Below are 25588 nucleotides of genomic sequence, written 5' to 3' on the forward strand. Positions count from 1 at the left end.
ACTTAGAGATGCGCCACCGCATCTCTTAATCGTCTTGTCGCGGTCGTCGAGGGTTGCAAGCCCTGCTGCGATGACCCGTAGAGGCCGCCGCCACCACCATCACTAGTCCTCACAGGGATCCGGTCGACGCCGCCAATGCCGCTGAGACGTGCAGAGGCGGTTGCCCAAAATAAATGTCAATTGATTTCCATGGCAGGAGCTCAAAGGCAAACGTTTATTTAGAGAAACTTAATTCCAAACATCACTGTTTGCCAAAAATACACCAAACCAGGCATAGAGAACAATCACACAAAAGGTTTCCATTTCCTGCTAAAAGAGATCTGGCAAAGATCAAAACCTTTCACCATCACAATGCCCACGCCACACACCGCATCAGGCTGACCGGTAGGTCCATCCGGTAGAGCTTTGTGACGCACCCCTCCCATCCTTTCCCCTCCTGTGGCTGTTCCTGCGGGGCCCGCACTCCCCTGCCCCGCCCGCTGCACCATTCCCGATTTTCTACTTCATAAATGAGGCCCCAGCCTTTTTCCCCCTCTCTCTATCTCTTCACGCCTCCCCGGTTTCTCTCTCCTCACACGGAGCAAACAAGAAACTGAAGGAGCGCAATGGCAACGCCAACGGGCTGCAGGCCAGAGCCGAGGGCCATCGCGGCGTTGCGTCACACGGGGTACATGCGGAGCGAGGGGCGAAGGTTCGGCGCCAGGCGGGGCCTCGCGTGGCTGCTGCACTGGCTCATTACGCAGCGCATCGCTGCTGCCAGGTCGCGACGAGCGCGCAGCCCAGAGAGAGAGAGAGAGAGAAACAGCCAGCGGCGGCTCTCGCAGAGAGAAAGATAGAGAGAGATAGGGGGGATTGACTCGCCAATGTAACGCTTCCTCTCTATCCCTTGTCCTGTTGCTCGCTTTTGCGGAGGGGCGGAGCGGAGAGGGGGTCTCCGCGCGGCTTTGCTCTGTCTTGCCAACCAAGCCTGCTTCGTCTTTTACCCTCTCCTGTTCTTGGTCTCGGCGCTGGAACGGGACGGGGATTGCCTTTCGGTGCGCCTGCGAAGGTGCGATCTCTGGCCTCCGTTCTTGCTCCGCCGATTGCCTCCTCCTCGTCTCCGGGGGTTCGAGTTGAAGCGTGGGGTTTTTGGGGTTTGGGTTCTTTTTGGTTCCTTCGACTGGAATTCTGACTGACTCTGTTCGTGTGGTTGTGGCGTGTTGCCAGGACGAAGCGGGCCGCTCTGGTTCCTAGGTGAGGTTTGGCCGACCAGTTGGTTTAGGCCAAGGTAAGTGTTCGTCCATGGAGCTCGATTTCGTAGCTTCCGCCTCTCTCTGTACTTTTGTCCCCCAGATGTTTTCTGTGGCTTTGAAGTTCGCTTTGCCGATGAATGAATTAATCAATCATTGTGCGGGTGCGGTCTCCAGCCGTGTGGGTTAGTCCGAATCGATGGGTTGTAATGATGATATTGCGGTGCCAAAATAGGCGACTTTTTTATGTGCGAGCAGTAGTATTTTATTTTCTTCCTCGCAAAGTGCCTTTGTGGATTTGTGTTCTTGTAAACGTGTTCTTTTTTTTCCATCGATTAGAGTTTCCTGTTACATGGTGAATTACTGAATGCAGAAAAATCTGAATTTCAAAGAAAAATCTGAATCGCATTACTTGGTGGGCACAATCATTGCTTACATGTAAAATAGGCGAGTTTTTATGTCATTTATTTTCTACCTCACAAAGTGTTGTTGTTTTTTATCTTGAAAAAAAGGGCGTTCTTTCTTTCTATCCTTTCTTTCTATCGATTAGAGTTTCCTGTTACATGGTGCCTGAGTATTGTTTTCATTTCGTTACTTGGTGGGTAAAATCCTTGCTTACCCGTGCCTTGAAACTCTGATTTTCTAACCTCCCCTGTTTCTTTTAATTACTGAATGCAGTAAAATTCTATAACTTCAGTCAACATGCATAGATGGTCTAGTTTTCGACCAACATGCCTTGTAGTACAAACGCAAATGATTACTTCCTTTGTCAGCCATATGGATTCCATGTCAATCATAACTTGTCTTCGTTGTTACAGGAAGTGAAGAAGCATGGGTACAACTGCCTCCAAGCAAGACTGCAACACCGCATTGCAGCTCTGCAAGGGTCGTCTGAAACACATTGAACAAGCAATCGATGCAAGGTATGCCCTTTCGGCTGCTCATCTGTCGTACGAGCAGTCTCTGCGCAATGTCGGCGTTGCTTTGAGGCAGTTTGTGGAGTCACACCATGAGGGTGATCCGGACAAGTCCCCTCGCTCTTCGTCTGCTTTACCATCCCCATTGCCACCTGCAGACAATTCTAAAATTTCACCACTGAAAGTGCCCCGCCATTCTGATATTAGTCGCTTGAGGTCAGAAGTAAGCCCATCCTTGACAGTGACAGTCGACCCAAGTGATGGTGATGCTAGTTTTATTAGAAAAGGGCAGCCCATCCTGACTTCGGTTTCACCACCGTTGTCTCCGGAATTTTGCCCCCCATGGGATTTCTTTGAACCAAATGATGTGAGTGAAAATGTTGCCACCCATGTCTCAGAGAACTGTGAGGCAACTTTGGATGACTTTGGCCATGTCGATGGAAGGGGTCAAGCTTCCTCTAGTCAAATAGCTGAGGTGCAAGAACAGTTGGGAACACATGGATGTAAAGACCTTGATGACAATTTTGACCATCTTAAGTTGAATCGCAATGACTGTAGTGAAATTGAGATTGTTGATACAGACTTACCAAATGACTCAAACTTACACAAAGGACCTGATCAAGTGCAGACACAGAATGTGGAGGGGCAGAATCCTACATGTATTACTGACAATAGAAAAAACGAAGCCCAGTCTGTAGACAAGGTTAATGTACCAAAAATATCTACTGAAAGGGAAGAAGAAAAGAGCAGTTCCATCACCAGCGTATCAAAAGATTTTCTGTCTGATGTGAAAGAACTCGAGCGCCAATTTGCTCGGGCAGCTGAGTCTTGCCATGGGGTCTCAAGGATGCTTGAGACAAGGAAGATTCGACTAAGCTTTTCAACCAAGATAACAGGTGAGGAATACATTTTTTACAGTTAGACAGTTCTCTTGAACTTCTATGGTTATACTTGCTTAATATCAGTGCTAATTATTGCAGGGAAACCGTCGTGTGCACTTTCTCTGTCATCATCCTTGCTCTGCTGCAATGCTGGAAATGTAGCTTCCCATGGTATATTTACTATTCATATCAAATACATTAATATGTGAAGTTTGTACGCTAAACAATAACAGCCTTGTTTGGATGGATATTTTACTCTTAACTGTTTTACTGCAGAATCAGAGCAGCATGTCACGAAAGTGATCGCTTGGAATCGCTCACTTTCATCACGATCTTCATCATCTAAGAATCCACTATTTTCAGTTCAGAAGGATGATGACCCTCCAGAAAGCATTAGCGATTTTGTTGAAGAGTTTTGTATGATTTCAGGAAGTCATGCATCCTCTTTAGATAGACTCTATGCTTGGGAAATAAAGATTTATGATGAGTTAAAGGTGAGCCAACATGTGTTGTTCAACAGATGCTTATAGGATTAACTACACTGAAAATGGAACTTTTGCGTTATCAGTATAGAATCATGAGATTGTGCTTGTCCTGTGTTTTCCAGTAGACCTGTAGCATATTGTGCATTGACCTTTTTGTAGGTGTAACCACTATTTTCAGTAATATCTGAAGCTATCTTTTCTTAAGCAGAGTTGTAATGACGCTACAAATGTATATTTAGAAATTATGTGGACACGTTTTTTATATGTATGCTATTGTGTGTCACATGTTAATCTTCTAGATAGGAAACCATATATGGCATCCAACATAATTACACCATTACTGTATTATGGACAAGACCGATTTATTTTTCTAGTGAGCTCTCAAGCATTTTCTGGACTTAGATAGTCTTTATTGTAATGTGATGTCTCCTTTTGCATCCGGGCTAAATGTTGTGTAGCTAAACAAAAGTATTTCCTGCAACTCACATGCTTGAAAGGAGTTCTTCGCATTTACTTGGAGATCCTCTTTGCACGATGAGCTATCGTTATGATCCTATGATCACGCGAGAGACACTACACCTACGGGCAAATTTGTACAGGATTAAAGTTATGGCGTGACGTGTCAAGATATAGTGGAAATCAGGGGGCGGGAGGGTCCACAGTGAAAATCAGGGGGGTAGAGATTAGCGCGGAGATGGGTCCGTATGTTGTGTTCTGTAGGTGTTTTAGCCAAGTCTAGGATTTTGGATCGTGCCTAGGAGATATTTGTGTCTCAAAAATAAAAGCTTTACTTCTGTTGTCCTTATTTTGAAGGGGAGCCTTGGCGCAGTGGTAAAGCTGCTGCCTTTTGATCGGTCACGGATTCAAGTCCTGAAAACAGCCTCTTACAGAAATGTAGGGAAAGGCTGCGTCCTATAGACCCAAAGTGGTCGGACCCTTTCCCGGACCCTGCGCAAGCGGGAGCTACATGCACCGGGCTGCCCTTTTTTCTGTTGTCCTTATTTTCCAGCAATCTTTTTTGAGTAAGTTGCTTACAGGAATTATGAAGTTGTAAGTGGTGATTATATTACCTCAACCATAGACAGTAAAGTTTAAATTATCACATGCTAATGCATTTCTCTATAGTGATGAATTATATTTGAAAACAAAGCAGAGTATGGTCTTACAAATATTTTTTTTCAAACCATCCGGCAGACTTAGATAGCTCATATCCATCTCACGTCCAACACAATAGGAACTTCCAAGGATTTTCCAAATGAGTAGTTGCCTTTTGTAGTTGAGTCGAAGTTAATGTCCAAGGCTACACAAGTGTCACCAAATTGTGTTAATGTTTGATTTAATATTGAATAAACAAAAATTGCATGATGCTCAGGGTGCATTGTTCCTACTATACCGGTCTCTGCTGTGCCATTTGACAATTAAAGTTGCACTCTGAGTACCAGTAATACTAGATAGCATGAAATCTAACATATACGCTTGGTACTTCACGTCTATTCCTCCTATCTAGAATTCTTAACATCTTGGTGCTATTTAACAAGTGTACAGAAAAATAGGTTCAAAACAAAATAATGTACAGCTTGCAAGAATCATGATTCAATTCTTAAAAAAATGTTAAACAGAGTCTCCCCTAGTATGCCCATGGTGTTGGTAGAAACAATTAGCTCCGAATTATCATTTTGTGTAATTGTGTACAAACCAATGTCACCATGAATGTCATATGTCCGGGTCGCTGTTTGTTTGTATGCAGCATTTCCTCCCAAAAAGTATAGGAGAACCCATACCCTTCTCGGCAAATTGGCTCGCTGTAGAACAAACTTGGTAACTGTGCTACATATGCTTTTAACATAAGAACTACAGTTATATTCTACCTACCTACTAGTGGATTAGGCCATTTATTCCCACATTAGGTAGTTCATTTTTACTTTGCAGGTTATGAATTTGTGCATTAAGTTTCTAAAAACATAGGACATATTTTGGTAACCAATAGGCTATTTTAGCGACACCTTTTTGTGGCTGTATCCATGATTTAATTTTTTTTAATGTAGAGTTGTTTCTCTTTTTGGACTTGCCTATAATTTTTTGGTTGCTGCATTTTCCTCGTGTTTGTCGTTGCGTTCTTTTGCAATAACCTTTCACTTTGTTGATGCCCGCTACACGCCAAATAAAAGAATACTTTCATCATGTGGTCGGTGAATAAGCCAATAGTATTAGCATGTGCAATATTAGGCTTATGTCTGCTTACTACTCACACTAGATCTAAGCTATTCAGGGTTGACTAACTGTGTGATACCAAAAGCCACAGAAGCTAATTATGATTTAGGTTGGACTAAAAATAAACTACTCCCTCCATAAAGAAATATAAGAGCGTTTAGATCACTAAAGTAGTGATCTAAACGCTCTTATATTTATTTACAGAGGGAGTAGAATTTACATAACAATTGGATACATCCAGCCATCCACCAGCCGTGGATTTTCTTCAAGATATGTGCGGTAAAGCGCCATCTAGGATTCAGATCCCATATTGCTTGAAGGTATGTTGCTTACAATGAAAATTTTGGGGAGGGCTGATGAGGGTGGGAGCTGATCAGGGAATAAGGTTTCGGATTGTTGAAGGGAGGTATTGTGGCATGACAATGCAATCAACTTGTGTGAGGGGAGGTTTGGCAAGCGAGGAGAGGACTTTAAAGGCGGTGGATGAGAGAACTGAAGGGTTATTTTTTTTTACAATAGCAGATGTTTAATGTACATGGTTTCTATTTTTGGTCTTAAACCAAATATTGGAGCTATTCAACAAGTGTACAGAAAATTAGGTTAAATACAAGACAATGTACAAGGTTGAAAGCATCATAATTCAATTATTCAAAAGTATATACAATGTGAAACAGAGCCTCCCCAAGTATGCCTTCGGTGTTGGTAGAAACAATCAGCTCATAATATCATTTTGTGTAATTGTGTACAAACCATTGTCACCGTGAACGTTATATGTGCGAGTCGCGGTTTGGTTGTACAAAACTTCTCCTCCCAAATATTATAGGGGAACCCGTAACCTTCTCAGCAAATTGGCTCGCGGTAGAACGAAATTGGTAACTGCGGTACATATGCTTTTAACATAAGAACTACAGTTATATTCTACCTACCTACTAGTAGATTAGGCCATTTATCCCACATTAGGTAGTTTATATTACATTACAGGTTATAAATTTGTGCATTAAGTTGCTTGAAACATAGAGCACATTCTGGTAACCAATAGATTATTCTATTGACACTTTTTTGTGGCTGTATCCATGATTTAATTTGGTGGTTGTTTCTGTTTTAGGACATATCTATAGTTTGTCGGTTGCTGCATTTTCCTCGTGTTTGTGGTTGTGTTCTTTTCTGATAACCTTTCACTTTGTTGATGCCTGCTACACGCCAAAAAAGAACACTCTCGTGCATGTGGTCGGTGAATAAGCTAATGGTATTAGCATGTGCAATATTACGCTTACGTCTGCTCGCTACTCACACTAGATCTTAGCTCTTCGGGGTTGACTTACTGGGTGATACCAAAAGCTATAGGAGCTAATTATGATTTAGGAAGGACTAAAAATAAACCAGAATTTACATAAAGAATAGGATACATCCGGCCATCCAATAGCCTTGGATTTCTTTCAAGATATGTGCGATGAAGCGCCATCTAGGATTCAGATCTCATATTTCTTGAAGGTAGGTGCTTCACAATGAAAAATTTGGGGATGACCAATAGGGTAGGGGGGGGGGGGGCAATGAGTTGGATGGGAGTTGAGCAGGAACAAGGTTTTGGATTGTTAGGGGGAGGTATTGTGGCATGACAGTGCTATCAACTTATGGGCGGGGAGGTTTGGCAAGCGAGGAGATGACTTTTTTGGGCCTAGGCCCCGTGGTTTGTTTCTGTGTTGTGTCGAACTTGGATGCTGCCTGTTGGTGGGCTTTATTAATTTAAAGCCGGACACTTCTTGCGTCTTTGTTCTAAAAAAAAAGGAGAGGACTTTGAGTGACATGGAAGACGGTGGGTGAGAGAACTGAATGGTTAGTTTTTTGTTTTAAAAAAGTGGATGTTTAAAATATGGGTTCTATGTTTCGATCCTAAACCAAATATCTAATGCATCCCTTATACTCCCTCTTTAAAGAAATATAAGAGCGTTTAGGTCACTACTTTAGTGACCTAGTAGTGACCTAAACGCTCTTATATTTCTTTACGGAGGGAGTATTTTGCATCGTTCAAAATATTGAAGTAAGATTAGTATTTATTTATATATATCTAATAAATGCAGAAATTGCCATGGGATAACCTCTCACAGGCATCCGATATTTTTAGGTCACGGAATATCTTATTACTGTCAGAAGTTTCAGTAAATTCTGTTTATTTGCATTATTTCTATATAAGTGTACATGCTATTTTTCTGTCTTATTTGATACACTCTGACCTAACTGCTTAAACTGGTGTTGCAAACTTGCGATTTGCAGAATATTGAATCAATCGAGCAGATATATGACAAAAAATGTGCTCAGCTAAGCCATCAGTGTGCAAGGGATGCGGATGCCAGGCAAGTTGACAAAACTCGGGTTACTACCAAAGGGTTGTATTCACGACTCGTGGTAGGAACTGAAGCACTATACACAATTTCAAAAACAATTGAGAAGTTAAGAGATGAAGAGTTGCAGCCCCAACTTCTTGAATTACTACAAGGGTAAGCCTTTATTTTCTTCGTAGCGCTATGTACAGCACATGTGAGGATTTCAGGACCATTGTCAAAACTGTAATTACACCTGTTATGGTTAAATAATGTATTCCTTTTGAGGTAGTATGCAAAGGTTGTGAAGGTATTGGCTAAAATGTTATATGTAGGCTCTGACATTAAATGTGGATATCATACTTATTATTGTGCACGACACTGACAGGCAGACGCGCATGTGGAGGGTGCTGCAGGAAGTTCACCAAATGCAGCAGAAAATTACCTCTCCAACAGATGCAAAGCTCCCAGCAATGTCTCCTCCAAGCGAGTCGCGCGGACATGCCTTGATGAACCTCATCACTGAACTGGGAGTCTTCTACTCCAGTTTGGCAGGCTGGGTTGATGGTTACAAAAACTATGTGGGTGGTCTGCACTCCTGGCTGCAGAAATGTGTGGTGCAACCACGAGACCGATCAGGGGAAGGAAACCTGACCCTCTCGCCTCGCCAACACCTTGCTCCACCCCTATTTGTTCTCTTGGGGGATTTGTCCGCAGGAATGTCATCGCTCCCGTCTGAAGAATCATGCGACTCCATCAAGAACCTTGCAGCAGATCTCAAGAAAATGTACAAGCACCAGGCAGCAGAACAGAAGAAGGCAGCGAAGAAGAGATCTTCAGACACTGGGGCAGAGGGTGAAAAATCGTCAGAGACTGAATCAGATATGGCAACCCTGCAGGGCGGTCTTACCGCAATGTTCGATCGACTCTCAAAGCTCTCAGGTGCCATGGCCAGCCTGGCTGAAAATGTGAAACGGGAGGCGGAGATCGCCCGGGAAGCGTACGCCATCGGTCGCCGCATAGAGTAAGTTATAAGATTATATCAGGTCATGTTCTTGAGTCCAGGTGTCGGTTTATAGGACAGACAAAGATAGAAACAGGTTTCTTCGGAGAAAAAGAATGATGGTGATGTTTAGGTATGGTATATACCGTGAACTGTTGTACATTCCTTTGCCTGGGCATAGTGTCTTGGGTGTTGTTGATGGTCGGACCAGTCCTAGCTTCTGTAACCAGACGGTTCTGGGTTAAAGTTTGTTTGTCGAAAGCACCGATGATGGCTGTGGCGTTTCGCCATTGTGTTTGCTGGGGCAGATTGTGCTTCTCTGCCTGCTTGTTTATGTCTGCTGCTGAGCTTGGGTAATCTGCAGCGATCTGTGCTATCTTGGCATTTGGCAGTAACAGGTCCTGAGTCCTGGGCCTGATGGGATCAGGCGTTTTGAGTTCTCAATATCATCTGTTTTTCTATATGGCAGATGATGCCGTGTCCGTGCAACAGGGCTTTCTTCTTCTGTATGCTCAGAGTTCAGAGTTCTGACCCTCCGCAGCATGGAGTATTGGAGTTTGTGCGCTCATGTCATGTGGCCTCCCTGATGGTGTTCCTGATGAATAGGCTGCATATGCATAGATAGAAATCACACCTCGATCGCCCCCGCTTCGTCTGGACGGGTGGCTCCCTGTTCGCCTCCCTGGCGTCGTCCCCACTCTTCTCGCTCCCCTCGCTGACGCCGGGCAAAGCCCGTGTGGTGTGGCTGACGACGGCGGCGGCGGGGCTCCAGGTGGTTCTGCGCGCAGTGGCAGCCGCGGCGGAGAAGCGATCGGTGCAGCAGCGACGATCTGACCGCAGTCCGCGGCGATCCTGCCCTGTGTTTCCCGCGACGGACTTCAGCGATGGGCTGGGCAGTTATGGCTGAAGCCGAAAAACCTATTTGAGGCTCTGTGCGTGAAACAGTTGTGCGTCAAACAGTGGGGCGAACGCACACGCTTTTGGTTGCCCGCATAAGGTCCAACTAGACTCATGCGAAAAGAAAACTGACTGATTGGCTATTAACATACACTACTGAGCCTGCATAGCACGAACTTTAATGCATCTTTGGGCCTGTCTCGCAAGGCACGCTTGAATTGGCAGTTTCTCGCGAGCCAGGCCCGCGCGAGGCGTGTGGGCTGCACGCGAGGAGCTACACTCGAGAAGGCGTGTTGCTTCTCAAAGCGCCGACAGTTATTACCCTCACCTTCCCTCACCACTCTCTCTTCCCTCTCCCCACTCTCACCGACAACGACGGCGGTGGCGTGCAGCAAATCAGAGAACAGCAAGTCAACCTCCGGTCACCTTCACCGGCATCCGTAGCAGCATTCGGCAATGGCGGTAAGCTATTTTTTTCCCTCCTCGCCTACTACGTTGCATTCGATTCGAGTTTAGATTCGATTCACGTTAGGGGAACTTGAAATCGGTGTAAACACCATAGGAGTGATCATAACATAACCGATAGATATGAGGTTTCCGATCCGGATTGAGTATAATAGGAATGGGGATTATGGTCCATCTTACATAGTACGCATACATCTTAGCCTCGGGGACCCTGTAGGCGGTTGGATTGGCGGGTGGCCTTGGTCTTGGTCTTCTCCTGGACCTGCACCACCGTCTCTTCTTCCTCGTTGGAGTCCAGCTCGATTGGCATGCTTCGGTGTCCTGGCTCCGGCGCCCTCACAATCATCGCCACCGCATCTTCTTCTTCCCCTTTTCATAGGCACAGTATTTGTGGTGAAGTGCATGGCGGCATGATGGTCATGAGGACGTCGTTATTGTCTGTACTTGGCCCACTTTCACTACTACAGGTTGCTGCTGACACGACACTACAATCAGAGACTCTTCGACGAAATTGTGTGCGGTGTCATAATCGCAAACGGTGGTGTAAAAAACCATCAAAAAAGGTGCAAAACGTTTGCGATGGAGGATGCATCAAACACGATTTAGATTTTAGTTGCGTGTGCGATACAGGGCATACGGTTCAGCTCAATTAACTGTTTGCGATGAGGAGGAACAAAGAAAACGGGCAGCCAGATGAAGATGTGTGCGATATACAGCATATAGTTCACTCGGATGAATTGTTTGTGATTAGGCAACACAAAAGAAATGGGCAACCAGATGAAGGTGTGTGCGATATACTGCATGCGGTTCACTCGGATGAACCGTTTGCGTTGAGACAAGAGAACAAAAAGGTTCAATATAAAAATATGTGTGTGATACGTAGCAAACAGGTCTATAATCAGAAATGTGTGCGAATACCAATAATAATATAAACGGTTTCCTAGTGTGGTCCGTGTTCATTTGATCATCATCTCCTTCTTGTGCTAATTCGATATTCCTTCTATGCTAAGTTTCCATTAATTGATGACATTTTATGCACACGCCACCGTTTCCCGCCATTTCCTCACCTGTTTCCCGCCACCCAATGATATTGCGCATAGGCAGCCCGCGACGCACGGAGGCGACAAACCCAGCCTGTAGCACATCTACCTTTTCCAAGCATGCCAACCCACCAAAGCGCCGCCTCTGCCATCAACCTCGTCGACGAGGAAAACAAGCAGGCGCCACGGCCCGTCGAGGCCGAGGCGCTCCCCGGCAACGCGATGGACGACGCCGTGATGCGCGTCATCGCCAGGGTTGAGCAGATCTTTGGCACATGGCGCTTGAGCGCCGCGGATCAAAATAGGCATGTCAGCGTCGACGGGTTGCAGCTCGCCGCACAACATGATCGATGGCGCGCCGCAAAGCAAGCTAGGAGCGTCCACGCCGATAGGCTGCGGCTCGCTGCACGGCGAGACCGTTGGAGCACCGCAGAGCGAGAGGCGCGGCGCGCCGCACAGCAAGAGCGGATCCATCGGCGCTTGCCTGCTGTCGACACGGCGTCGCAGCTGGGTACACGTCCGATCAGTACCCCCATTTCTCGCCAGCGGTGAGCAGAGGCCTTCAGCGCCGTACTTGCACTAGAGGCCGGCCGCGCCGTACTTGCACTAGAGGCCGGCCGCGCCGTACTTGCACCGGACGCCCGCCGCGCCGTTCGCATTGGTGCCGCCATTTGCCTTGTCCGCAGCCCGCTGGATGCCAACGCGCTGGTCCGTAGGATCGACCGCCTCCTTGGCCCAGGTCTCCGCCTGGGCACAATAGAGGAACATGACCGTCACATCCTCGAGCTGGTGATCTCCGATGAAATAGCCAACTTGAAGCTCGAGATCGCGCTCCGGATGTACCGCGAGCGTGTCGACCGCTTGGACGAACGCCTGCACGAGTTCAGGCAGAGCCAAGAGCTACCGTAGGCAAGGGCTGCTGGTCATGGTCTCATGGACGTGTTTTATTTTGAAAAGTCGTTTCGACATGGATAGCTATGTATTCATTGCAATCATAGTATTGCTATGTTTATTGCTTTGTTTCAATGTGTGTACTCTGTTTTTCATTCTTATATGTTCTGTTTCAATGTATGTATATACGTTTTCCATTCTGTATATATGGATGATAACAGCTAGATTCAAATTAGTATATAAAATAGATAGAAAAATGGAATTCATAATATTAATTGTTCATTAGTTCATCACAGAATATACACACACCACCGTTTTCTAAATTACTCTTAAATCGTCCAAAATTATAAAAAACTTTCTACATGAAAAAGTAGCGCATTTTCATAAGCTTTTCAACGCCATGTCATTTGCCTCAATTGGACTAGCCATTTAGAAATGAAATCGAAAATACGAACTCGGCTGTTCGGTTTGCGAAATTTTACGATTTTCCAAATTACTCTTTAACTGTAGGGAATTAGAGAAAACTTTCAACAAGTTGAAGGAGCGGTTTTGCAGCAGCTTTCCAATGTCATATTGTTTGCCTCATTCCGATAAATGGTTTAGAAATACGATCGAAAATACGATTCACGTTTTTTGTATGAAGAAAAAAGGTTTTCAAAACTGCTCTTAAACCGCTTACATTTTGTCAAAAATTCAACTTGGGTCATGATACTGGTGTCCATAGCTTTTCAACGGTATATCGCAAGCCTCATTTGGGCAATGTTGACGGAAGTTCAACCTAGCACTGGGAGAAGTTTAGGTCGAACAACTCAGGCAGTAAAATTGCAAAAAACGCAATTTCATCACGCCCCGAGAGTAAAATCCGCCAACGAGCAAGATTCCTATTTAAAACCGGTATTTAGTTGCTAAAAACGTTTCTAGATTACACTAACATCATATAGAACACGACTAACAAGAATAATTCGTGGGGAAAGCCACGGTTGCGAAGATAGCCCGAATGTCGGGTTCGTATAGAGGGAAGTTCAGACGCGTTACTCAGGCAGGTCAGGTTGTGATCAGAATATTATTCTGACCCCGTAATCAGAATAGTGTTTATGTGTGTGTCTATATATATATATTGTGATGAACTAATGAACAATTAATATCATTACTTATATTCTGTGATGAACTAATGAACAATTAATATATATAGCTGTTATCATCCATATATCTATGTGTTCTGTTTCAATGTGTGTATATACGCTTTCCATTTTTATATCTATGTGTTCTGTTTCAATGTGTGTAAATATGCTTTCCATTTTTTTAACCGTATGTCCGAATGCAGCAAATGATATGGCGTTGGAAATCTTGAGGAAATGCGAAACTTTTTGGTATATGTTGTTTCTCCCAATTCCTTACTGTTTTAAGTCAATTTTGAAAATGACTAAAAACGTATTTTCGCAGTAATTTTCACAAATTTTATCGGAATGTGGCAAATAATATACCGTTGAAAAGCTAAGGAAAATGCGGAACTTTTTCATGTTGATGGTTTTCTGTGATTCCTAGCCGTTTTCAAGTAATTTCGAAAATGAAGAGATCATTCGTTCTGCCTTTATCGCGAAACAGATTCTTCAAAAATGCACCACGTGAAGAACCTGAACTTCTCTGCATGTCTACTTGAACTTCACTCTATTTTTCACGTGCTTTTTTCGCTCGTAGATCTCCATCCACTACTCGTAGCTCTCCATCCACTCACCGAAATTGAGCAAGTGATATACCGATGAAAAGCTGTTGTAAACACACAACTTTCCCATGTTGATCATTTTTTCATACTCGCGATGGTTTTAGAAGTTTTTCATCTGAAATTCATTCAGTGTAGTAGTTGAACTTCCTGCTGTTTTCATGTTGAACTTATGTGACATATTTTCGTTTGTAATTTTCTCAACCATTTCGTTAGTGTTGCACAAATGATATTATTTTTGCACAAACCTCTCTCACGATATTTTTTTTTAACTTTCTCCTATCGAGGACTTGAACTTACACAAATGATATTTCTACTGTTTTGAAGTAAATTAGAAAATAATAAGATCATGATTTCTGCCTTCATCACGAATGGAAATGCACTACGTGAAGTAGTTGAACTTCTCGGGCATGCCTGTTGAACTTCATACTATTTTTGATCTGTTGTTTTTTGACGTGTTGTTTTTTGCACTGCGTGAAGTAGTTGAACTTCTAGGACATGTCTGTTTGAACTTCACTTTGTTTTTAACGTGCTGTTTTTTGATGTGTTGTTTCTCGAACTGCGTGAAGTAGTTGAACTTCTAGGACATGTATGTTTGAACTTCACTCTGTTTCACTTTATTGTATTTTTTTATATGAAATACACACCATATAGTACGTGAACTTCCGATTGTTATCACTTTGAACTTCTCTCTGGTCTGAGAGAATTATTTTAAAACACAAAAAACAACATATTTTTTTAATGTATTTTGGACATCTAAATACACGGTGAACCTCTCTCACAAGATTTTTTTGAACTTTTCCTCGCCGAGACTTGAACTTCTAGCAACCATTTTTTTCCGATTATGAGTTGCTTTTAAAAGTGCAAAAAATGGCATTGTGTTTTTTATTTTTTTGAACAGGTAAATCCTAGGTTTTAATAAACTCCGAATTTCTGTGTATTTCAATTTGAACTTCACCTTTTTATATTTTGAGTAAAGAATTGTATTTGATTTTTATACGGAAAAAATCGAACATGGAAATACAAGGTGAACCTCTCTCGTAAGAATTTTTGAACTTCTCCGGACAGAGCACTTGAACTTCTTTCAAAAAACCTTTTAAGCTTTTATTTTTCTATACTTTATTCTCACCTAAAATGCATTTTTGTGTATACGTCGAATTTTTGAACATCTCCGGACAGAGTACTTGAACTTCTCGTTGTTTTCACTATGAATTTCTCTCGCATTTTTGTGTATACGTCGAATTACATGCAATTGAAGGTCGGACGTCATTTTTTGCCATTTTAAAACATGTAATTGGAGGTCGAACGTCCCACAATATAAATTCTGAACGATGCACAGGGGTGCACGCGAACTTCCTGCACCAAATTTGAGTTTTTTATATTCTTCAAACTTCTATGTTATTTCAAATTGAAATTCTTAGTCTTATTCTTAGAAAAAATATATTTTCAAATAAGCATCAAACATTTTTTTAAATTGAACCTCATACTTTTATTTTCCTAGAAATGGAAAGAATTTGAGTTTTCTGTAAACATCAAACTACTCCTTTTATTTCCCTAGAAATGCAAAGTTACACACACACACAGACACATAACAAATATTTTAATTGTGTGTGTTGTTTTTCTTTAACTGTGTGTGTTAGCGCTTATGGTAAATAATATACCACCGGAATGAATTTTGTAACAAATATTTTGAACCTCTTCATTATTTGAAAATGAACTTCTAGGTAAACAGTGAAACTTCGCTTTTTATTTCCTTTTTTTAACTCCTTTTTATATTTGAACTTTTTTGGTTATTATACTTGAATCTCTTCATTCTTTTAATTTGAACTTCTTGGCTTTAATATTTAGTATTGAGGAAATCTAAGTTTTTATAAATATGAAATAGCTTCATTTTTTAATTAGGACTTCATGGTGTTATTCATTAGTAACGGGAAAAGTCCTAGTTATGTATTTAATATCGAACCACTCAATTATTCAAGTTTAAACTTCTAGGTCTTTTTGAAAAGAGGGGAAATTGGTTTTTATAAACTTTTTGAATGGCTCGGTTTTTTGAATTTAACGTTCTTGGTATTGTAATAAACATTGTACTTCTCTGTTATTTAAATTTGAACCTCTAGATTTGTAGAAATGGGGAAAATCAATTTTCTCTAGAAATTTTGTGCTGCTCTATTTTTGTAAATTGAACTTCTTCATTTGTTCTTTAGTAACGGGAAAATCCTAACTTTGGAATAAACGTCGAACCTCTTCATTATTTAAATTTGAAGTTCTACTTTTTTTAAATGGGAAATTCTATTTGAACTTCTTTGTTTATTATTCTTTAGTAGCAGTTAAAAATCTGAGTTTTTAGTAAACGTTGAACCACTCCGTTATTCTAATTTGAACTTCTAATTTTTTTTTGGAAACGGGGAAAATTCATTCTTTTTATAGACTTTTTTGGATTGGTATGTTATTTTAATTCGAACTTGTTGATTTTTATCGGTTTATAAAAATCTAAGTTTTTTATAAATGTTTGTTATTTTAATTCAAACCTATTTTGGGTTTTTTCGAATTGTGAAAATGAGTTTTTTACAAGTATCTAAGTACTCTCTTTTCTAAAATTTGAACATATATTTTTCTTTCATTTTTTAGTAATGTAAACTTATTTTATTTTTTATAAACATCAAAACTGCTCTGTTATTTCTAATTTGCGCTCTCTGTTTTTAATTTTTAAAGTAATTGTTTTGATGCCCCTAAAAAACTCTAAAAGTGTGTGCCATGATATCCCTAACATTTTTCTCTAAACTTTCCGAACTGTACTTCGTTTTGTTTTCTATTTATTGCTCGGCAGAACTCCTCTAATGATGTTTTCTACAATATAGCTATAGTTGAACTTGGCATTCAGCCGTAGTAGAACTTTCCGCGGCTGCCGGCTGGCGTATAGCCCTGTTGAACTTCACACGTAAACAACGCATAGCCGTGGTACCTGGCGCATTTTTGTAGTAGAACTTCACTGTACGTCTCTTGACTTGATGTGTGTAACTTCTTGAATCTTTTGCAACTAACTTCTTACAAGCTAAATGGGCCTTAAGGCCATCCATCATTTTTGGTCAACGCATCATGGCATTCGCTGTGTGCATATCCTCAACATTATTCCAAAGCACCTCTAGCGTTACCAAATTTTGTACGTTTTTAAAGTTGAATGCACTAGCGACAGCGCAAGCCAAACACAATTTCTCATCCAGTAGTCCGTTAATTTCGTTGCATTACTAGAACAGTACCAACCTACTGTCGGGAGCCAGTTATTCAGAGTAGCAAGTGTAAAGGAGAAAAAGTACATGAAATAATTTGTTCTCCCTCACGCGGTAAGACAAAAAGCAGCAAGAGAAGGCCTGCAGTAGCGCGGGACTCTAGGAGGGTGGCGAGCATGGACACCACCGCACTCCAGCTCCTCGACCCCAGCAAAAAAGAGCACGCAGCATGCAACAGCCCTGGACTCCAGCGCCTCGATCGACACCACGGCAGCTCGGCAGTGTCCTGCATGGCGTCGAGCTGAACTTTTGAATGCCAGTTGGAAGTGCAGACTTATCTATGTCGGTATTGCAAAAAGATCTAACACAAGTCGAGGTATGAAAAGTAAGAAGTTTGCAAAAAACTTTCTGACTTTTTATCCAACAACTCCCCAAAACTTTTCATCACATTTGTTCTTTCTGAACTTCAATTCCAACACAAAACTAAAAGGAGAGAACTTATTCCCAACTTTTTTCTAAATTCACTAACACAAACATCTTATTTTTACATTCAGCATGGATATAAGTCTACTACAATAGTTCTGTCTCAAGGGAAAATTGTAGCATATATATGTCAAAGTTGTTTGAATACATCGGCATGGAAAATAGGTCTATTGTAGCAGTTCTTACAAAGATCAACACAAGTTGTTTGTAAGCAAATGTTATAACCTGCAGAACACATCATAAGAGAAGGGATTTTTTCACCCAACAATCAGTGACACAAAATGCATTGCGCAAGTGCCAATTGGGTATCAACCAGCAGAAGTTCAGAAGTAGCTGGGGCACAAGTCCGGAGGATCTCATCTGAGACATGCAGATCCAGCCAGTTGGATGGGGGGCGACGGACCTGAGGGGAGGAAAGGGAAGCCGGAGCCCGCAACGCGCCCATGTTTGAGCACAGGAAGGAAAGCACCACCGATGTGTGGAACCAGGGCGCCGTCGGCGGGTGCGGCCAGCGGTGGCTGCTGCGGCTTGGAGGAGCACAGAAGAGTGACGGCGGCCTCAAGAACGGCTGGAGAAAACTCGTCAAAGGAGGATACAACCAAGGTTGTGGGAGTCCGACGATCTAACTGACCTCCAGAGCTAGGACCTGCGAGACGTCGGCATCGTGCTCGCCGGCCAGGTGGAGCTACGTGGGAAGTCCAACTGGCGCCGGCATCGGTTGGGTTGAGGGACGGGGACAGGATCCAGAGAACGGGGCAGGGGACGGCAGCAACGCGATCTCCATTGAGGGATGGGGGCGGCGGCGCGATTCAGGCGAAGGACGGTGGCGGCTGTGCGATCCGCGGCGACGGGCGGTGGTCGGGTGGTCGTCGGCGCCGGACGGGGGTCGGGTTGAGGGATGGCGGCAGGATCCAGAGAACGGGTCGGGGGTGGCGCGCTGGGGCCGACGGGCCGGCCGCGGGAGCCGCGCCGGAGTCAGGGCGCAGCGGCGGGAGGTGGTCGGTGGATCCGAAAAGAGGCGATGCGGTGCGGGAGGAGGGTTGGGGTCGGAATGGGCCGGTCGGGTTTACTTTCTTTTGCGTTTTCGGGAGTTCGGGAGGGCCTGACAGGCTCTATATAGGCTGACTGTGATCCAAATAATTATTCTCATCCAGAATCATAATAGTATTATCACATATATATGATGATACTTAACTACTAGGTACAATATATAAAATTGAAAACGAATAATACTAAAACTAATAATCCCTTTTGGGGCCAGTATTCCGGCAGCCCCTCGCCAGCACTTCCTAGTCGCGGCGTCTTTCCAGTGCGGAGGCAGTACTCCGCTTCCTCTGCCTCACAGTACTTGACGTATCGATCTTCCTCTTGCTGGCGGACGCGCGCGACCGATATTGCCATTTCGTTGAACGCCCATCGGAGCTCCTCGTCGGTGGCACGCTGGAGCTTATCGGCCCACCACCACACAGCGACGAGGCGCCCGGCGTCTATGACCTTCCTCGCGAAGTACCCGTCTTCGTACACCCCCTCGGCACGACGACGCGCCCGCCCCCAAAGCTCCGCCGCCTCCTTTTTCCAGGCGGCATCACGGGCTTCATATGCCGCTTGGTACCTGGCTTTCTCCTCCGCCATCTCCTTCTTGAACACCACTTGCATGGTTTTCTCAACCGGCGGCAGCGACTTTCACAGATAAAGATTGTACTGGCCCCAAAACCAATCCAAAGTTGGGGCGTCCGGCGCAACCTCGTCAGGCCCTACGTAGGGGTCCTCGTCGCTGCTAATCGAGTGAGCATCCTCGGGGGGCGGCTACTCCTCGTCGGCACGTGGGCAGACCGGCGGCATCATAGCAGAGATTTGAGAGAGAGAGAGAAAGGGCGAGCGAGGGGAGGATGTAGATGAGAATGCAGGCGGGACGATGTGAGCAAGGTAGTATTTATTGGCGGCCGGAATCTAGATCGACGGGGACAATACACAGGCTGGTCGCCGGAATTTACAACTACTGTAGTTTGAATTACACACGATTCCCGCAGCAAAATCCGTGTGTGAACATAATAGCCAAAATACATGTGTGAACGTAATAGCTGACGGTTTCCAATGCAGAAGCGTCTGATTAATGATCCCCGCCACTCACCTACCAAACCTCGAGCCGCGAGATAGAGTGCCAATCGTGTGGGGGCGGTTGTCCTGCCAGATCTTTACATTTTGTTTTTCGAACACCAGATATTTACATCGTCTGATGATTTTTTAACTCGCACACAAGTACATAAAAATATGATTTTTCCAACCGTTATGGTTAGGCGTTGCATGTAGATGTAATTCAAATTTGAATTATTGTCATTAAATTGTTAGAAAATCACTTAAATGCCTTTAAAAGGTCAAATGACCCCCGGAATTTTTCAAATTTTCACATGACAGTTGTATTAGTGCACGTTAAACATAGAAAAAAAATTGAAAGCCGTAAGAGGAAGCTATCTCCCGTTCGTCATCAAACATGCATTGTTCCCTCTCGGAACCACGAACTTTCTAGTGAGTTGCTCCAGTTTATGAGGGATGTGTGTCCAAACTTTCGTCAAACATACCTATTTTTTTACCGCATCATCTTGGTGGCATGACATTACATCAACCAAGGTTTCATGTTTTTCTGATCATTTTTTATTTTTTGGAATTAAGATGCCATGTCACTCCATGCATACGTATGCATGTGTCCATGTCGTGAGACCAATATGTTTGAAAATTCATTCTAATTTACTACACATGGAATTAACTCGCACATAAGTACACAGATATGATTTTTCAAACCATTTTGGTTAGGCGTTGCATGTAGATGTAGTTCAAATTTGAATTACGATCATTAAATGGCTAGAAATTCACTTAAATGTCTTTAAAAGGTCAAATGACCCCTAGAATTTTCAAAAACTTGACATTACAGTTGTAGTAGTGCACGTTAGACGTAGAAAAAAAATTGAAGGCCATAAGAGAAAGATATTTTCTCGTCATCAAACATGCATTGTTCCATCTCGGAACCATGAGCCTTCTAGTGAGTTTCTTCGGTTTGTGAGGGGTTTGTGTCCAAACTTTCGTTAAACATACCAATTTCTTTACCACATCATCTTGGTGGCATGACATTACATCAACCAAGGTTCCATGTTTTTCTGATCATTTTTATAATTTTTTCAATTAAAATGCCATGTCATTCCATGCATACGTATGCATGTGTCCATGTCGTGAGACCAATATGTTTGAAAATTCCTTCTAATTTACTACACATGGAATTAACTCGCACACAAGTACACGGATATGATCTTTCGAACCGTTTTGGTTAGGTGTTGCATGTAGATGTAGTTCAAATTCGAATTACGGTCATTAAATGGCTAGAAATTCACTTAAATGTCTTTAAAAGGTCAAATGACCCCTAGGATTTTCAAAAAAATGACATTACAGTTGTAATAGTGCACGTTAGACGTAGGAAAAAAATTGAAGGCCGTAAGAGGAAGCTATTTCCCATTCGTCATCAAACATGCATTGTTCCCTCTCGGAACCACGAGCCTTCTAGTGAGTTGCTCCGGTTTGTGAGGGGTTTGTGTCCAAACTTTCGTCAAACATGTCAATTTCTTTACCACATCATCTTGGTGGCATGACATTACATCAACCAAGATTTCATGTTTTTCTGATCATTTTTTTAATTTTTGGAATTAAAATGCCATGTCACTCCATGCTTAATTGTGTCATAGCCGTTAGACCAATATGTTTAAAAATTCCTTCCATGGAATTAAATCGCACACAAGTACACAAAATATGAGTTTTCAAACCGTTATGGTTAGCTGTTGCACGTACATGTAGTTCAAATTTCAATTACGGTCATTAAATGGCTAGAAAATCACTTAATTGTCTTAAAAGGTCAAATGACCCCTGAAATTTTCCAAATTTTGACATGAGAGTTGTATTAGTACTACAAAATTTCTCGTACATTTAAAACACAATCCGTTGCCATTGTACTTCAAATTCGTCTTTCACAGATAATAAAAAATATCTACAACATCACACACAGTTGTTTTCTAGGAACCGTTTGCGATGAAAATATCTGGGTCTATTTAAGTCTCCCTCCTTAAGCTTCGCCGGCTCATCTGCTCCAGTGCCGGCAACCCCCGAATCCCCGAATCCCGACCCCCATTCCCGCACCCCCTTCTTGCAAAGATGACGCTGTGGAAACGCTTCATGAAGGCCCGTACGATGGCCGCGCCCCCCCCCCCCCGAGCGCCGCCGCCTACGCCGAGAGTGTCGCCGCATCCGCATTGAGCACGGCCGCTTCTGCTGAGAGGGGGTCTGCGGCAGCCGACAGGGCAGCTGCAGCAGCCGAGACGGCTGCAACTGCTGCTGCGACGACAGCTGCAAACGCCGAGGGCGCTCGAGCTGCCGTCCGTGCCGTCGATGTCGCCCTGGCCCGGGTCGAGGCCATCCACGCCAAGATCGAGGATGCACACGCCAAGATATTTCAGGCCACCTCGGACTCCAGCATGCAACCCATGTTTGAAAAGGCGGCGGTGGTCATGGAGCACCTACTTCCTCATGAGGTCACCGAGCGGGAGCTGAAGATGCAGGAGGCGACGGAGATCGAGGAGCGCCAGGAGGAGGAGTTGCGCGTGGCCGAGGTCAAGGTAGAGAAGAGTCTGTCCATCGAGCAATCGGCGGTGGAGTACCAACGCGAGCTCTGGCGCAACCACTACTATGAGTACTACAACCTTGAGGGCGGCGTCGAGGACGAGCACGAGGACGCGGTCGACTTCAGCAGGGGGACGTGATACATCTCCAACGTATCTATAATTTTTGATTGCTCCATGCTAGTATATTATCTATTTTGGATGTTAATGGGCTTTATTTTACACTTTTATATCATTTTTGGGACTAACCTACTAACCGGAGGCCCAGCCCAAATTGCTGTTTTTTGCCTATTTTAGAGTTTAGCCGAAAAGGAATATCAAACGGAGTCCAAACGGAATGAAACCTTCGGGAACGTGATTTTCTCAACGAACATGATCCAGGAGACTTGGAGTGGGTGTCAAGAAACAATCGAGGAGGCCACAAGGCAGGGGGCGCGCTCACCCCCCTGGGCGCGCCCTCCACCCTTGTGGGCCCCTCGTTGCTCCACCGACGTACTTCTTCCTCCTATATATATCCACGTACCCCCCCCAAACATCCAGGAGCACCACGAAAACCTAATTCCACCGCCGCAACCTTCTGTACCCGAGAGATCCCATCTTGGGGCCTTTTCCGGAGCTCCGCCGGAGGGGGCATTGATCACGGAGGGCCTCTACATCAACTCCATGGCCTTTCCGGTGATGTGTGAGTAGTTTACTTCAGACCTTCGGGTCCATAGCTAGTAGCTAGATGGCTTCTTCTCTCTCTTTGGATCTCAATACAAAGTTCTCCTCGATTCTCTTGGAGATCTATTCGATGTAATCTTCTTTTGCGGTGTGTTTGTCGAGATCCGATGAATTGTGGGTTTATGATCCAGATTATCTATGAACAATATTTGATTCTTCTCTGAATTCTTTTATGTATGATTGGTTTATCTTTGAAAGTCTCTTCGAATTATCAGTTTGGTTTGGCCTACTAGATTGATCTTTCTTGCAATGGGAGAAGTCCTTAGCTTTGGGTTCAATCTTGCGGTGCTCGATCCCAGTGACAGTAGGGGAAACGGCACGTATTGTATTGTTGCTATCGAGGATAAAAAGATGGGGTTTATATCATATTGCATGAGTTTATCCCTCTACATCATGTCATCTTTCTTAAGGCGTTACTCTGTTCTTATGAACTTAATACTTTAGATGCATGCTGGATAGCGGTTGATGTGTGGAGTAATAGTAGTAGATGCAGAATCGTTTCGGTCTACTTGTCGCGGACGTGATGCCTATATACATGATCATGCCTATATATTCTCATAATTATTCGCTTTTCTATCAATTGCTCAACAGTAATTTGTTCACCCACCGTAATACTTATGCTTTCTTGAGAGAAGCCACTAGTGAAACCTATGGCCCCCGGGTCTATTTTCCATCATACAAGTTCCCAATCTATTTTATTTTGCAATCTTTACTTTCAATCTATATCACAAAAATACCAAAAATACTTATCTTATTATTATTATCTCTATCAGATCTCACTCTTGCAAGTGGTCGTGAAGGGATTGACAACCCCTTTATCGCGTTGGTTGCGAGGTTCTTATTTGTTTCTGTTGGGGAACGTAGCAATAATTCAAAATTTTCCTACGTGTCACCAATATCAATCTATGGAGTAATATAGCAACAAGGGAAAGGAGAGTGCATCTACATACCCTTGTAGATCGCTAAGCGGAAGCGTTCAAGTGAACGGGGTTGATGGAGTCGTACTCGTCGTGATCCAAATCACCGATGATCCTAGCGCCGAACAGACGGCACCTCCGCGTTCAACACACGTACGAAACGGAGACGTCTCCCACGCCTTGATCCAGCAAGGAGGAGGGAGAGGTTGATGGAGATCCAGCAGCACGACGGCGTGGTGGAAGTAGCGGGATTCCAACAGGGCTTCGCCAAGCGCTGCGGGAGGAGGGAGATGTGTCATGGGAGGGAGAGGGAGGCGCCAGGGCTTAGGTATGGTTGCCCTCCCTTCCCCCCCACTATATATAGGGCCAAGGGAGAGGGGGAGGGCGCAGCCTTGCCCCTTCCTCCAAGGAAGGGTGCGGCCAAGGGGGGGAGGAGTCCATCCTCCCCAAGGCACCTCGGAGGTGCCTTCCCCTTTTAGGACTCTTCCTTTCCCTCTTCTCTTGGCGCATGGGCCTCTTGGGGCTGGTGCCCTTGGCCCATATAGGCCAAGGCGCACCCCCTACAGCCCATGTGGCCCCCCGGGGCAGGTGGCCCCACCCGGTGGACCCCCGGGACCCTTCTGGTGGTCCCGGTACAATACCGCTGACCCCGAAACTTGTCCCGATGGCCGAAATAGCACTTCCTATATATAATTCTTTACCTCCGGACCATTCCGGAACTCCTCGTGACATCCGGGATCTCATCCGGGACTTTGAACAACTTTCGGGTTACCGCATACTAATATCTCTATAACCCTAGCGTCACCGAACCTTAAGTGTGTAGACCCTACGGGTTCGGGAGACATGCAGACATGACCGAGATGACTCTCCGGTCAATAACCAACAGCGGGATCTGGATACCCATGTTGGCTCCCACATGTTCCACGATGATCTCATCGGATGAACCACGATGTCAAGGACTTAATCAATCCCGTATACAATTCCCTTTGTCTAGCGGTATTGTACTTGCCCGAGATTCGATCTTCGGTATCCCTATACCTTGTTCAATCTCGTTACCGACAAGTCTCTTTACTCATTCCGTAACATATCATCCCGTGATTAACTCCTTGATCACATTGTGCACATTATGATGATGTCCTACCGAGTGGGCCCAGAGATACCTCTCCGTTTACACGGAGTGACAAATCCCAGTCTCGATTCGTGCCAACCCAACAGACACTTTCGGAGATACCTGTAGTGTACCTTTATAGCCACCCAGTTACGTTGTGACGTTTGGCACACCCAAAGCACTCCTACGGTATCCGGGAGTTGCACAATCTCATGGTCTAAGGAAATGATACTTGACATTAGAAAAGCTTTAGCATACGAACTACATGATCTTGTGCTAGGCTTAGGATTGGGTCTTTGTCCATCACATCATTCTCCTAATGATGTGATCCCGTTATCAATGACATCCAATGTCCATGGTCAGGAAACCGTAACCATCTATTGATCAACGAGCTAGTCAATTAGAGGCTTACTAG

At 44.1% G+C, this 25588-nt stretch overlaps 1 protein-coding gene across 1 annotated transcript; it reads left to right on the plus strand.

The window, feature by feature from the left end:
• Positions 1-592: 592 nt before the first annotated feature.
• Positions 593-9337, plus strand: LOC125556049 (protein ROLLING AND ERECT LEAF 2-like). The gene is made up of 7 exons (XM_048718851.1): positions 593-1048; positions 1207-1267; positions 2048-3042; positions 3127-3198; positions 3304-3521; positions 7995-8218; positions 8430-9337. The coding sequence occupies exons 3-7, from the start codon at positions 2061-2063 to the stop codon at positions 9067-9069; spliced, it is 2136 nt and encodes a 711-aa protein (XP_048574808.1). The 5' UTR covers positions 593-1048; positions 1207-1267; positions 2048-2060; the 3' UTR covers positions 9070-9337.
• Positions 9338-25588: the final 16251 nt, after the last annotated feature.

Source organism: Triticum urartu, chromosome 5 (genome assembly GCF_003073215.2).
Source record: "Triticum urartu cultivar G1812 chromosome 5, Tu2.1, whole genome shotgun sequence".
In the NCBI taxonomy this organism is placed as follows: domain Eukaryota; kingdom Viridiplantae; phylum Streptophyta; class Magnoliopsida; order Poales; family Poaceae; genus Triticum; species Triticum urartu.